General features: G+C 28.2%; 2 protein-coding genes across 3 annotated transcripts in view; both read left to right on the forward strand.

Annotated features, from left to right (window-relative positions):
- The first annotated feature begins 4992 nt into the window (after positions 1-4992).
- On the forward strand, positions 4993-6194 carry LOC103308987 (jouberin). The gene is made up of 3 exons (XM_016803245.2): positions 4993-5221; positions 5280-5536; positions 5602-6194. Exons 1-3 carry the CDS (start codon positions 5039-5041, stop codon positions 5807-5809), a joined length of 648 nt encoding a protein of 215 aa, XP_016658734.1. The 5' UTR covers positions 4993-5038; the 3' UTR covers positions 5810-6194.
- Positions 6195-12017: 5823 nt separating this feature from the next.
- Positions 12018-14988, forward strand: part of LOC100160715 (serine protease Hayan) — an 11014-nt gene continuing 8043 nt past the window's right edge. The window contains exon 1 of one of the 2 annotated variants that reach the window (XM_001950162.5): positions 12018-12315. In XM_001950162.5, coding sequence (XP_001950197.2) covers positions 12243-12315 — 73 coding nt within the window. In that variant the 5' untranslated portion in view covers positions 12018-12242. The remainder of the gene's footprint in view (positions 12316-14988) is intronic. The other variant, XM_029486847.1, reaches the window with a different exon arrangement.

Here is a 14988-nt window from a genome sequence, read left to right on the forward strand (position 1 = left end):
TCAGAATCTAAAATAAGAAAACCAGAAGTTTGCGTAAAACCAGTTTTGACAAAATTGATCGTATTTATTGGCTCAACTCAAAAATGAATAACGGTGAATACTTTAAATTGTCACCAAATGTTTATATACAAATTATATACATGATATTTTTTTTAAATATATTTGAAACCTAAAATTTTTACATTTATTATTTTTAGCTATGATTTTTCTATTTCTTAATGTTTTTTTTTTCAATTATTGTCGATAAATAATTTTTAGCACGTTTAAGTTTTTTTTCTATAAATGGCGATAAAATGTTTGAAACTGTTACTTGAAACTAACTTTTAACTACGCATTATTATATTTTATACGCATGCGTACATTTTCAAGTGCAAAGTTTTCAGCAAAAATGAATTCAACCTAACTGTATTACACTATTATACCATATAAAATAAATTACTTCAATAGCAACAATATCATAAAATAAAATGAGTAATATAGACTGATGAACTGTCTTCGCTCAGAATCATTCTTCGTATACAATTTAATTCAAATTTAACTGCACGTCCATTACAAATTACAATGAACCGCACGCAGGGCCTCCAAAGGGGGGGAGGGCTTTTGGACCTGAACATGGCTTAAATATACAAGGTCATTGTACATAGCCTCTATTGTTATCGAACAAAAATAAAATGGCAGTGTAAGGGTACAGACATACAGTCCATATATTAGAATATATCATATAGTAATTAGCCAGTATAGGTCGTTCCCTTACGTTGCCATTTTAAATTTTAGTACCTTAAAGTGATAAAATTATATAGTGTGGGGGTACTATTTCAATAACCTTGTATATTTAAGCCATGGACATAAATAAGTACTGCAGGGCCGCAGGGGCACGGCTATTTTAGATGTCCGTTGAAAGTAATTTGTAATTTTTGAAATTATGATAGAAATGCTTATTTTATATTAAATAATATTTTATGATATAAATGAATAAATGCATAATGTTATAATATATTAAGTAGATATATTGTGTATGGGACACTCGTATCGCTTGTATAATGGGTTGTATACTTGTATATTATTGGAAGTTCTGTATAAGGCCCACATAAAAACATTTAATACAGGGGGCCAACATTTAATGTGAGGGTATACACGATACCTAATGTACAGAAAAGTAGTACCTACCCACTTCCCCGCCTTTTTTTACTTATGGTCCCTACCAGAAATATACCGTAAAATGGCCTTACTTGGGACACTTTTGAACTTCAGATGAATGCTGATCGATAAGTATTCAAAATATGATAATAATAGTAAGGACCAAAAATTCAGGTCTTGGCTTAGGCTTTAAGACCCATATGTTGTTTTGTTTTTGATTCCCCCCCTTGCCACTTTTTTTAAAAAAAATATGCTTGTCCCAAGTTACCCTCAATTTTGGCAAACTTGGGACAACTATTGTTTTATATGAAAAAATAATGTTACACTACACATATTTTAACTTGGGACAGATATATAGTTTTAAAAAAAAAACAGCTTTTAAAATATTACAATTTTTAATTTTTTAAATTTTTATAACACAATTTGTTAACATATTTTTGATTAAATAATGAAACTAATTTTTTTTTCTTTTTAAGATTAATTAATTAATATTCTTTTTCTTTAACAAATTAGTCACTTTTTTCACTTATAATAATTACAATACCTAGGTAACAATTAAAACACTCCTTGGTTTTAGTTGTCTACTTAATAATATCACATGGTTTAATTTTAAGGTAATTTATAAGTACATAGGTATTTTAGATAAAACAATAAAATAAATATTATTATTTTTCTTTAACAAATTAGTCACTTTTTTCACTTATAATAATTACAATACCTAGGTAACAATTAAAACACTCCCTTGGGTTTTAGTTGCCTACTTAATAATATCACATGGTTTAATTTTAAGGTAATTTATAAGTACATAGGTATTTTAGATAAAACAATAAAATAAATATTATTCTTTTTCTTTAACAAATTAGTCACTTTTTTCACTTATAATAATTACAATACCTAGGTAACAATTAAAACACTCCTTGGTTTTAGTTGCCTACTTAATAATATCACATGGTTTAATTTTAAGGTAGGTACCTAGGTATAACATTAATAATAAGTACATCTTTTAGATAAAATTATAAAATAAATATTTTTCTCTTTTTTTAACATTAATCATTTTTTTTTTCACTTAAATAAAAATTAAAATTAGAACACTCTTTGGTTTTAGGTAGGTACCTGCTTTAGAAGATAACATTTTTTAGGAACATAAAATATAAACAATTTAAGTAACAATTGTCATGGGGAACTTGAACCGATTTCTTTTTAATACGACAGGATAAACAATATCTACAATTTGATCAGCTGTAACACAACCAATATCTTCAACGTCAGGGAATATATATATTTCTTTTGACCCAACAGACTGTTTAAGATATTTAACTGTTAATTTGATAGGTTCAGTAGTATCAGTCACATTTTCATGTACATCTAGTACTTGTGCATAAAATGTTTTCATTTTATCTTTTGAAGAGTTTGATTTGTACAATAAATTAACAGTTACAAAATCATCCTTAGAAAAACCAGAAATAGTAACTTCTTCAAGTTCTACACTTACTTTTTTATGCTGTTTTTTTTGGCTATGACTTGCTGTATTTATTTTAGGATTTGGAATATTACATTTACTTGTAGATGGCTGATCAATATCATCATATTCTTCATCGCTTTGGTCTGCCTTGGAAGCAATACTCTTACCAGGTTGTGCACATACTTTTTTACGTTTATTTTTTCTTAAGTTATTTGTTTCATTTGATCTTGAGTCTGATAAAAACTGCTCAAAAGTTTTACACCATTTTGACCCATTAATTTCACTACTAGTCGATTCGTCAAGATTTGTTTGGATGGTAGGCAATTTACTAATTACCTTATTTTTGTCAATAGGGTAAATTCCTGTAGCTTTAAATCCAGCTATTAAATTTTTTGATGCCATATTTTCAATTTGTAGTTTATCTAATGCATTTTTAAAAATTCTTGGAAATTCAGTTTTAGGAATACAACCTCGGTTTTTATTTTTGTAAGTAAATAAAGATTTTCGCCATTGGATTTTTAGCGGCCTAAAGAACGCCACGTCTAATGGTTGGCACAGATGTGTGCTATTTGGTGGTAATAAAATAAATCTAATGTTATACTTTTTACATTCATCAATAACAGATAATGATATGTGGCTCGCTAAGTTGTCGCCTATCATAGCTTTTGGGATGTCCACTGGAAATTTTCGAAAATATGGTAGTACTATCTTATTAAACCAGTCTTCAAAAATGACTCCGTCAAACCATCCAGACTTTGAGCGATTGTATCTTGTTCCTCTCGGCCCTCCATCTATCCAACTATCATACAGGTGCTCTGCTTTGTAAACCACATACGGTGGTAGTAAGAAACCCGAAGCTGTTCCTGCAAACATGACGGACACGCTTGACTTAGATGAATCCAGTATACGTTCAGGGTGTTTACATCCTCGTCTTGTAATAACTTTACATTTTCCAGGATCATCAGTCATATTTGTTTCGTCATAATTAATTATTAATTGTGGTAAAACTCCAGCCAACGAATTTTCAAGGTTGTCAAAATATTGCGTTATTATATGTGGATTTATTTCTGCCCTTGACCTTTTAATATTTTCAGCTAATCTCTCGCTCAGAACAGACTTGTGACGGTTTATAAAACTTTTAACCCAAGTGTATCCAGGTAAATTACCATTAAATCTTGGATCTTTGACACCATTATTATTTAAAAAACTCTGCACTAATAGCCTTATGTCGAGAGAAGTGAACGGAAAACCCCACTTGCTTGATAAAATTATCCCATTGACTAAACTTTCCTCGTCAACATTTGAAAGGGCATTAGGCCTACCAACTTTCAACGTATTTTTTTCATTCACTTTTCTTTGAATGGTTGATTTTGAAACCCCGTACTTCGCTGCTGCCTCACGATATGTAAGTTTTTTGAATCTAACATCATTAATAGCTTTTTGTAACGACTGAGTGGAATAATTTTGATATGCTCTACCTCCAATTTTTTTTTTGTAGTTTCCCATTGTATGTCTAAATAAAAAAAAAATATTTATATGTCATAGATACCTAATCGAGTTTTATATCAAGAAAAATAAAATGATGTTACATCAAAATTACATAACTTGGGACACTAATTCTAACTTGGGACGTTGTCCCAAGTTACCATAAAAACTATTAATTTTCAAAATTTCACGATAACAGCAAAAATTACATATAATTGATAACAATGAAATATTGTATATTATTCACGTGTAGTTGCTGCAACTAATGTTGTATTCCACATTTACATTCAACTAATAGCTAGCCGTGTATACACCACGATTAAAGATAGTATGGTTGCCCAACGAGCTATGATAAGACGGCATTGGATTTAAATCGGACCCCGGGCACTAGCACTTCTAGTGGACTATTTTATAATTTATAATATAATATGATCATTATACAGGGTCTTCCAAATTTCGGTCTTTTGTCACACGAAATTTGGAACACTCTGTATATATTTTTATTGTATATAGGTATAACATAACAATTTTTATTAGTTTTAATTTGAACCAATATGAGCGCTGTATGCGGGGGTCCCCGTAGATCACGTGACTTTTCGATTCAAACCGTATGCCGTGTGATAACATTTTTCTAATGGGTCGATGGGCAACCATACTATCTTAAATCGTGGTATACACTAAGTTTTAACATGGTTTTATAACATATAATAATCTACATATCTATTTATATTTAAATAATAAGTACTTACAATGTGAGAACGTCTGCGCATCAAGACGATCGTTGTGAAAGTGATGATAAACAAATGTGTGATTATACGGAGGTGATAACAACATTTCTAGTGCTCAAATCTTATCATTGATAATGCTATATAATTTGTATTCAAGTTACCCACATGTCCCAAGTAAGGCCATTTTACGGTACACATGCCCCATAACCTTTAACATTTAAAATATATGATGCATATACGTAATTTTAGATTAGAACTAAAAAGAATTATATCAGTACCTGAAATACGACAAGTTATAATAAGTAATATAGTTTTACATCCAGCCGGTAAACGACTTCTAATTCAAACCAGAGATAGTATTTTACGTATGATGGACTTACATACGACGGCAATCATACAGTGGTTTAGGGTAAGTATTTACATATAAAAAGATTTAACATGATAAATACAAATGTTAACTTTGATAGGGTGGTGTAAACAACAAAGTACAAACAGGATGTGTATTGAGTCCTTGTGGTAATCTTGTGTTTGGCTGTGGCGAAGACGGACTAGTTAATGTTTGGGAAGCGTATACTGCTAAACAATTGGCATTTTATACGAATCGTCAAGATTTATCAGCTGCCACTAGTGGCGCAGTAGATTACCATCCACACGATCATATGATAGTATTTGGGGTATATACTCAAAATAAAAATTCGCCAATTTATGTTGCTCAATACACAAAGTAAGTGGTCAGCTGTTTTTTACATTATCATAAGAAATTCTAAATTTTGGATCATATTATTACAGAGAAAATGAAACAGACATTGGTTTGAGGTTTTTGATTCCAATAGAACATAAACAAAAAGCTTTCGGGCATATTAATCACCAGACAGCAGAATATGGATATTTAAATAAATTAAAAACAAAAGAACATGATAGTCAACGTATGATGCCACTAGTCAATATCATTAAGAGAATGGACAGTGTTTTAAATTCATTTAAGATTAAAGAATAACAAACAATGCTGTGGTTGAGAGCCAAATGCTGATATGTGAAAAATTCAATTTTGAGGTTTTACATGTTATGTGTGGTAAATTAAGTATTTTATGGTTTTATACAATTTTTAAATTGCTCTCCTAAAAAGTTGGATTTTTTCACATATCAGCTTTTGGCTCTCAATTATGTATCCATGAATTATGGCCACGTACCGTTTCCGCCAACATTTAAAATGGCTGTTTTCATTATCACCCTTTCCCACCGATTTAAAAAAGGTTTGATTCCTGTTTCCGCCAATATACCTGCTAAACCTGCTTTGGTAAAATTATTATACTTATATTTAATATTATGTTTGGAAGAAATTTTGCATTTTCATATACCTACACTACGAATTACACATTTACACTATAATATTATGTTGAACGTTGTTTTAAAAAAAGAAAAACGTGATTATTTTTAATGTTACCTACCCATATATTTAAATTTTAAATCATGAAGAGTGGACTTGAAATAACTGTACATGGTTTATATGACAACGTTTAATATTCAAAAAATAAATAAATAATAATATTCAAATAAAAAAAGTCACAATTCATAATATTATTTTATTTCTGTTTGTTCAGCATAGTTTTTATTCAGAATAATAATAAGTAACACCTAAGCCATATATAATAATAAATTATATGTAAGAACTGTGTAGATTTTATACAGCTTGTGTTAAATTTAATTAGGTAAAAGAAAAAACAAATTTTCTTTGATTTTTATCTGTTTAACAATATTTATACATAATTTACGAGTGGCAAGCAAATTGACGGAAACGGAAATCAAACCTTTTTTAATATTGGTGGAAACAGGGGATTGCTGAAACAAGCATTTTAATTTTGATGGAAACGGGTAATTGCCTGAATTACTGCAGTAGCCAGTAATACCAAATTAATAAAAATATAATGGCCAATACATATTTTATTCTTATAGCATGTATACAATATTTTTGATGTTGTTTTTTTATTGAAATGTTTAATATTAACAGAAAATTGTTTGCAAATCAAGTGTTATAATAATTAATACCTATACCTACCAATTTTAAAATTGATAAAAAAAACCCTGTAAAATAACAGAATTGCGTTTAATGTGAAGAGATGAATAATATATAATATTATATATTGTCGTATTGGTTATTTACAGCTAGAGTTAAGGAATGATACAAAATCTCTAACACTGAGAAAACACTTGAAATAATTGACTATATATACGTACTTATTATATTTTATTCTTTCATCTTTGAATTTAGTACATAGGAAAACTTTAACATATATAATAAATAGGTACCTATATGTGTGTATGCCGTATGGCCTTTGGCTATGACTATAAGAAATAGTTCAAAATATAGATAACAATATTATGTGTTTTTACGCCAAAACAGCCACTCCAAATGTATGAGTTCTTAGAATAATTACTAAAGATAAGACTTTTTGAGCAGCCTAATAACTAGTTCAACTCAAAAACATCAACTGAATTTTGTTGGTGTTTACTTTTTTTCTATAGGTGATCGGTCTAATATACATATATTTTAGCTAGGTATATATAAACTCATAATTATATTATCTAGATTATAATGTACATTTTATTTTGATTTTTTCCATTCTTCGTTATGCTTCTTTTGGAGTATTTTTTACTTCTACAGTTGTGGCTTATTTTTGTTTTAAATATTTTTTTTTTATCATAACGTTTACTATATTAACTTAATGGCTAATACCTAATTATAATTATTTGAAACAACAATATTTCTTTTAACATCGTACACTGTAGAAATCGTTTGTATAAAAAAGGACCGGTTGTAATGATATATAGATATAGGGTTAGTGACCTAAAATTAAAGGTCCCTGAAAAATATCCTATATTTTAAATGCGCTATTTTTTATCGGTTGTTATGGCGTTATATAATTACTATAATAAATAGGGACGAATGAAACCAATAATGTTTATTTTTGGAAAGTTCAGATAGATATTATATCTATATTGAGTAATGACTAATGATAATTTAATATTATCGATAGTTTATGACAATAATCATTAAAAGGAATACAATTCAAGATAAGGCTAATAAATATATTAATCAAGTGGCAAATTGTATAGCAAATTATAGAAGTTCAAAAACAAACGTTGATAATGTAAAAATGAAAATACAAGAATGAAAAAAGTTTCAATTTTTTTGATAAGCATTCGAGTTAAAATTTATAGCTATCACATTTTATAGAAAACTGATACCCATGCATTTGTATTGTCTCCGTCTTAAACACGTATACAACATAGGAAATTGTCATTCAGTTGTTAGTTTTGACATTAGAGTGAATTGACCTATTTTAAACATTTTAGGTAAGAACATTATATGTGCTTAAGCTTTGGCAATTTTTCAATATTTTAATTTTCAAGCAATATATGGGTATGTGAAATATTACAAATTAAAAGTGAATACCTCGCTGGAAAATTAAAATATTGAAAAATCACCGACTCGTAAGCACAGATAATATTCTTACCTAAATGTTTGAAAATAGGTCAATTCACTCTAATATCAAAACCAACAGCAATAACCAACATAAGTTTTCTGATAAAAGTATTGCATATTGAAACCCAAAGTAATCTTTTTTATGGATATGTCATACAGAGGCGTAATTTGGAGTGGCAGAGTGGGCATTTTCCCCATGTCATTAGCGGGCCGGGTATGGGCTAGTTTTGGGCCTTCATATAGTAGCTAAAAGGTAATATATTTAGGTATCCCTCTACATATGTATTAATTATTTCGTCATTGTTATTCCTCAAAAAAATGTGTTATTAATACCTATGATGGTAACCTATGATACTAAGTACTAACTGTAGTAAGTATAGAATTATGTAGGAAGGCTATTTGTATTGAGATAAAAATGCAATTGTAATGTAATTGTTGAGAGCGGTTTTTTTTCAGTTTTTTAGTTTTAGTACACGATAAATAGTCAAGATAATGCTTCGATTTTCAACTTCAGTATCTTTATTCGTTGGTCAAAAACTTGAAAATATAATACAAGGCGAACACATCGTTATAATATCAGTAGGTAAGTAAAATACATAAGCAAGATTTTTTTTTATAAGCATTTAAAGTTAAAATGTCGACAAAACTTATCAAATTGAATATTAACAAATTATTTTGTAGTTGAAAATTTATAAAATGTTCAACTTGTATAGCTAAGGATTAAAAATATAATACAAGGTTGCACGTAAGTAGTTAATTCTATTTTCAAAAAAGTATATAAACCCGATTTCTTTATAGTTATTTTAAGTTTAAATTTAGATGAAATTACATAATTTAAATAACCAAGAATATAATATAAAAAGAGTATTTTAAAAATATTATTCGTGGCACGTGGATACTTTAAACTTCTAAAGTATATTATTATATACAAATAAGGTAGTATGTAAATAATATTAATTCAACTTACCAGCTACCGTATTAATTATAACAATTTAAATATAATATAAAATATCCAAGACTGACAATCTGCCTCCACTCAGAATCGTTTTTTATATACAATGATATCATTTCAATATGATATAATTGAATTCAAATTTAAAACCATCCATTATAGTGACTTCTCTAGATATCTAATATACAGCAGAGCGTTACCCACTTGCCCGCTTTTTTGGATTATAAATGAATACATTTTTTCATCGTTTATGTTTATACATGTATCTAAGCGAAATAAAATTACTATCCACAAGTCACAACCGTCCAAAAATATTAAGAAATATAAACAAGTGCAATTTGACTACGCTCGAAATTGTTTTATTTTATAATTGCGACAATCATAATAATATAGATACCTATATTATTTCTGGTGTCAACATTCGTTTTTCTCAACGAATACTGCACCATATTCAATAATCCACACACCAAACGATGCGTTATTGCTTCCGCTTCTGACATCGCTCAAATACTTTGCGTTAAAATTCCCTAATTCGTTAAAAATGAAACAAAAATGCACTATTGACCAACGTACCTAATGGATACGCGACTCACCAACACCATCGGCCACCGTGTTGAATGGGAGTCGCGGGAAAAAAGTTTCATACTAGGAAAAAAATTCCCGATGAATATATAAATACATAAAAAGTCAAATAATATATCATAAAAAATTATAATTACTTAAATCACATATTAAAATATAATTTAATTTAATTTAATACAAAGTCCCGATAAAAATGAATAAATGAATGAAAATATATCAAAATTTAAGTATAAATATTATAGGGTGGTTCACGTTTATAGAGGCTAAAATTATTTTTGAGAAATTTAAAATGAGTACTCCCGCATTTTTTTATTTGATAAGAAATAATAATTCTGCGAAAATTTGGACTTGATAACTCAACCCCTTCACGTGCCGCAATAGGGTTAAATGATGGCCCAAAGGAGTTTATTCAATTTTTTTTAATTATTTCAAAAACTAAAACTTTTACAAAAAGGGTTATTATACAAATTATATTTAATCCATTATTTCATATGAAAAAACTAATATATAAATGCCTAAGTATAATGAAATATTTTGTTTATACGTAATACGTATTCTCAAATGACAAATATATGTATTTGTAAACCAAATTAAAATTAGACAGTATATTTCTCTATAATTTATTACTTCAATTATCTTTGTAAAAGTTTTAGTTTTTGAAATAATTTAAAAAAAAATGAAAAAAACTGTAAAAACCCCTTTTGGCCATAATCTAACCCTATTGCGGCACGGGAAGGGGTTGAGTTATAAAGTTCAAATTTTCACAATATTATTTTTTCTTATCGCTTAAAAAAATGAGGGGGGTATTCATTTTGAATTTTTTTTATCAGTTTTTTTGGATCACCCTTATAAATATATGGGAAAATTGTATTGAAAAATACATTAAAGTTACATAAAAAGTCATATAATATCATAAAAAATGTTAATTACTTATTTAAATCACATATTAAAATATAATTTTATTTAATTTTATAAAAAGTCCCGATAAAAATGAATAAATTAATGAAAATATATATGTGCAACTGTAGTATAAGAATAAGTATTTTGGTAAATTTTCCAGTAAACTTTTTTTCTATTATTTATTACTTATTATAGTAGATGACAAATATATGTAGGTACAAGCATTTTATTCATTACACTAACACACTAAAATACAATGCAACTTACTAGTTACTATAGAACTGTACAAGAACCTACAAGAATAATATATTTTTCGGGACTTTTTTTTCCGATTACCGTTTAATGGATACGCAATACGCGCATCTAACAAACACATTTTTGCTAATATAATAAACGAAAAATAATTTTTTTCACAAACCTCAGGAACATAATATAGTAACATACTATATCACTTACAATTTTATCACTGCGCACGGACCTACTGGTTCATTATTATTTTTATAAATTTAATAAGTAATATAATATGAGCTAAACTTCTCAATTTACTAATTTAAGGTTACTAATTTTGCGTGATCATGAAGCTTTTCACAAACATAAGTGCGAAAACTTTATCATTGTCCTATTATATGTATACAATTATACATTACCTATATGCGAATTGTAGACATTATAATGTCTATAGACATGCTATTTTTTGAATAGTTATCTTAATTTCTGAACTGCGTGTTAAATAAACTGACGTTCAAAATAATTCTTGATAAAATGTGTCATATTTTGTACCTACGAGTTCTTGGGTTTATTTTTGTGAAATTGTACGTTTCAACGATCACTGTAGAGATCTGAGGCCAATATTTTATACCCGAGGTGCATTAACTTGTTTTACAAGTCAGAAGAATAAATTTCATTGTACGCTGCTACCTGTTGTACCCTCTTAGGTTTGTAAGTGGTATTAAATTGTATAAGCATGTGTCATTTACATTCCAGACGATATTTTTTTTTTTAGCATTTTAACAAATAATAATAGGTATATATTTAGTTATTAATTACATAAAACAAACATAATACGGCATTATGTATGTTTTTATATACTTTTGTATTTCAATCAATTTTTTATGAAAACAAACATAATATTGTGTTTGTTATTATGATGATTAATATTCAAGGTTTTTCCAAAAATTAGATAATTCATTTCCTATATTATAACAGGCCTTAATGCACGCTATCCTCGTTTACAAACAGGTGGTAGGGCATCCAGTATAAATTAATATCCTCACATAAAATGTATGAAATAGTTTAAGTGGGGAAACCAGTATGGATTTCTGTTCATCTAGTTTATTCGCTATCAATTTATTCCAAATGGTCATCGTTAGTCTCGTTGTATTAGTCGGCAAACTAGTGGTGTCGAAGTGCAGTATGTACATATTTTAATATTATATTAGGTACTACTCACAAATAAACATAACTTAGCTTATATGATATCATTGTTCTTGTACGAGTAACGAACATAATAATATGCATTATATACATATCTGGAAAACAATCGGTGTTTTGATTTTTGTGAATTATTGTCAGGCACTTGAGCAAGGTACGTCGTGTGAAGAATATTTTTTAATTTTGAAATCATAGTATAACTTTAGTTGGAAAGTGAACTGATAATTTCTAAGGCATTTATGAAGTTCAATATCTATCATCTATGTATTATCATCATATATTATATTATATTGAACTGATATTATTGTTGAATAGGTACACGAACACATATACACACAACACATATATTACATATACATTATGCATATTAGTATAATATTACCTACATACTTACACATATATGTATAGGTAGCTTATTATTGTTTTGTTATAATACTATTAGATATAGGAAGCAGACACGGATCCATAACAACGATCTGGGGGGGGGGGGGCAACAATTTTTTAAAGTACAAATACAATTATAATATACATTTTATTCTTAATTTAAATATTTTTATATTATACAATATTAGATTCATAATCCATAGATATGATATTATATTATCATACATATCTGTGATTGGAATACAGTAGCATTATGATCTATAGAATTATATAAAAAAAATATGTCTGGGAGAGCCTGGGCCCCTAGAATCTAGATCCATCCCTGATCGTATCTATATTTATAGTTATTCAAGACATATCGACACTCACTCTCCTCTCATCCGAATTTGTGATAAAACATACAAGTAACTGTTAATTTATTGATTACTCAACGAATTTAAACCACGATTATAATTGTTTATTGAAATTAAAATTATATATTGCGGTTAAAAAATGTTCAACAGATCGCACTATTCTCTCAAATATTGTATATCCATTTTACCTGGTATCTAACCACTCGAGCAGTTATAGTCAAGCAACCCCTATATATAGGCACATGTGCACATGCATGCATACGAGGGAGGCTTATCGCTTGTGTTTACCTCACTTAATTTTGTGGCTTTTGCTTTAATAGTATTTTTTAATCAATTATATCTTCCAGAAACGGTTTTTTTTATGTACAACGTATATATCTACTATACAGGCTAATATTATGACGTAACTCGTAAATATCCATGGCCTATAGCTAAGTAGGGTTTCAAGTTTCAACAAATTCAGACAAAAGTTCCATATTTATCTGTAAGATAGGTATAAAGGTAAATATAATCAAAATGCTTATATGAGCATCATGAAAATGTAATAATTAGGGCCAGTTGCACCGTCTACGGTTAAACTTTGATTAAGCTTAAAATTAAACCGGGCAAATTCGGCCGATTAAACTCCGGTTAACTTTAATCAGAGACGGTGCAACTGGCCCTTAAAGTAAAAAATATAAACAAGAATGTTTGGTACCATGGTATAACTTAATACCTATCATTTGGTAAAAACGAGATTTGCAATTTGCAGAGTACTGCGAAAAAAATATTTAAAAATAAAATAAAATCAATTACACAATAAAATTCCCTATAATGTATTATAATATATTTAGGATACAGAAGTGTATAGTATATTGTTGCGAATTTTCGATAAATGATTCATACAGGAAATAATATAGCTTATACATATCTGTAATATTATCTATTATTGTTAGTGACATGTTTAACAAGCTGTTAAACATGTATCAATAAATATTTTAATTTTAAAAAGTTAAATATAAAAACTATTATAAACTGATTTTACTGATTTCAATTTTTTAAAGTTAATAAATTATAATTATATTACATTGCTCCTTTTAATTAGTACAACTGCTTGGAATCTAAAAAAAATTAGCAACAAAGACATTGTCTTGTTTTGCTCATCACAATATACAGAGGGTCCCAGAGGATATAGTTATTAGCAGTAAAGGGGGGGATTCACCGCCTGGACATAAACCGTTTTTTTTTTGCTGTTTTACCTATGAACTAGAAAAAATATTAAAAATCATGAGATTAATGAAAATAAAATGCTGAAAAGTCAAAATGTTCACGTTTTCTATAAAATGGCTATCTTCAATTGTTTCAAAAATAAAAAATCTTTTTTTAATCTTTTTGCCAAAAAATTTAATTAAATTAAGAAATAAAATATGTGTAGTCTTTGTCTCTGCATGCGAGTCTAATAAAAAAAAAAACAGATTTATGATATATTCATTATCTCAGGAGATCGCAATGGGTAAATCCTCGCGGGACACGCTGTATATACCTATAGGACTATAATATAATATATCATAATATGTACGATGTACCTATATGCAGTGTCGTTGCAGGCTATTTGTGATGGGGATTTCAAAAAATGCTGAACATTTTTTATTGCAGGTTTTAAAAAGTTGCTCTTATTTATTCAAAATTGTTTTTTTTTTCATATTATAAATTAGGTAATACTAATAACTCTACAAAATGGCTATTTTAGATTTTTTTTTCGAGGGACGCTATTATAGTCATAATATTATTAATATAATATGAGTATAACTGTCATATATGACATACAAATTAATTCTACAAGGGAATCGCGAGTAAACTGAATTTTTTCCCCATTTAGATAAGTCCCCCAATATATAAAAAATATGGAAGGGCTCCCAGCGATAGCCGTGTAGGCCAGACGGACACATGGTATAGGTACCTATAGATATATTGATATTTTTAATTTTAAAACATTCAAAAAATTATTTTTACCAAATCTCGGAGGCTAAAAATGGTTAAGGTTTTTGGTTTAAGGAGGCTGCAGTCGATGAAAAAAAAGTGACTTTTAGACCAATATGCTAGATATAAAA

The sequence above is a fragment of the Acyrthosiphon pisum genome, chromosome A1 (assembly GCF_005508785.2).
Source record: "Acyrthosiphon pisum isolate AL4f chromosome A1, pea_aphid_22Mar2018_4r6ur, whole genome shotgun sequence".
NCBI classification, from domain to species: domain Eukaryota; kingdom Metazoa; phylum Arthropoda; class Insecta; order Hemiptera; family Aphididae; genus Acyrthosiphon; species Acyrthosiphon pisum.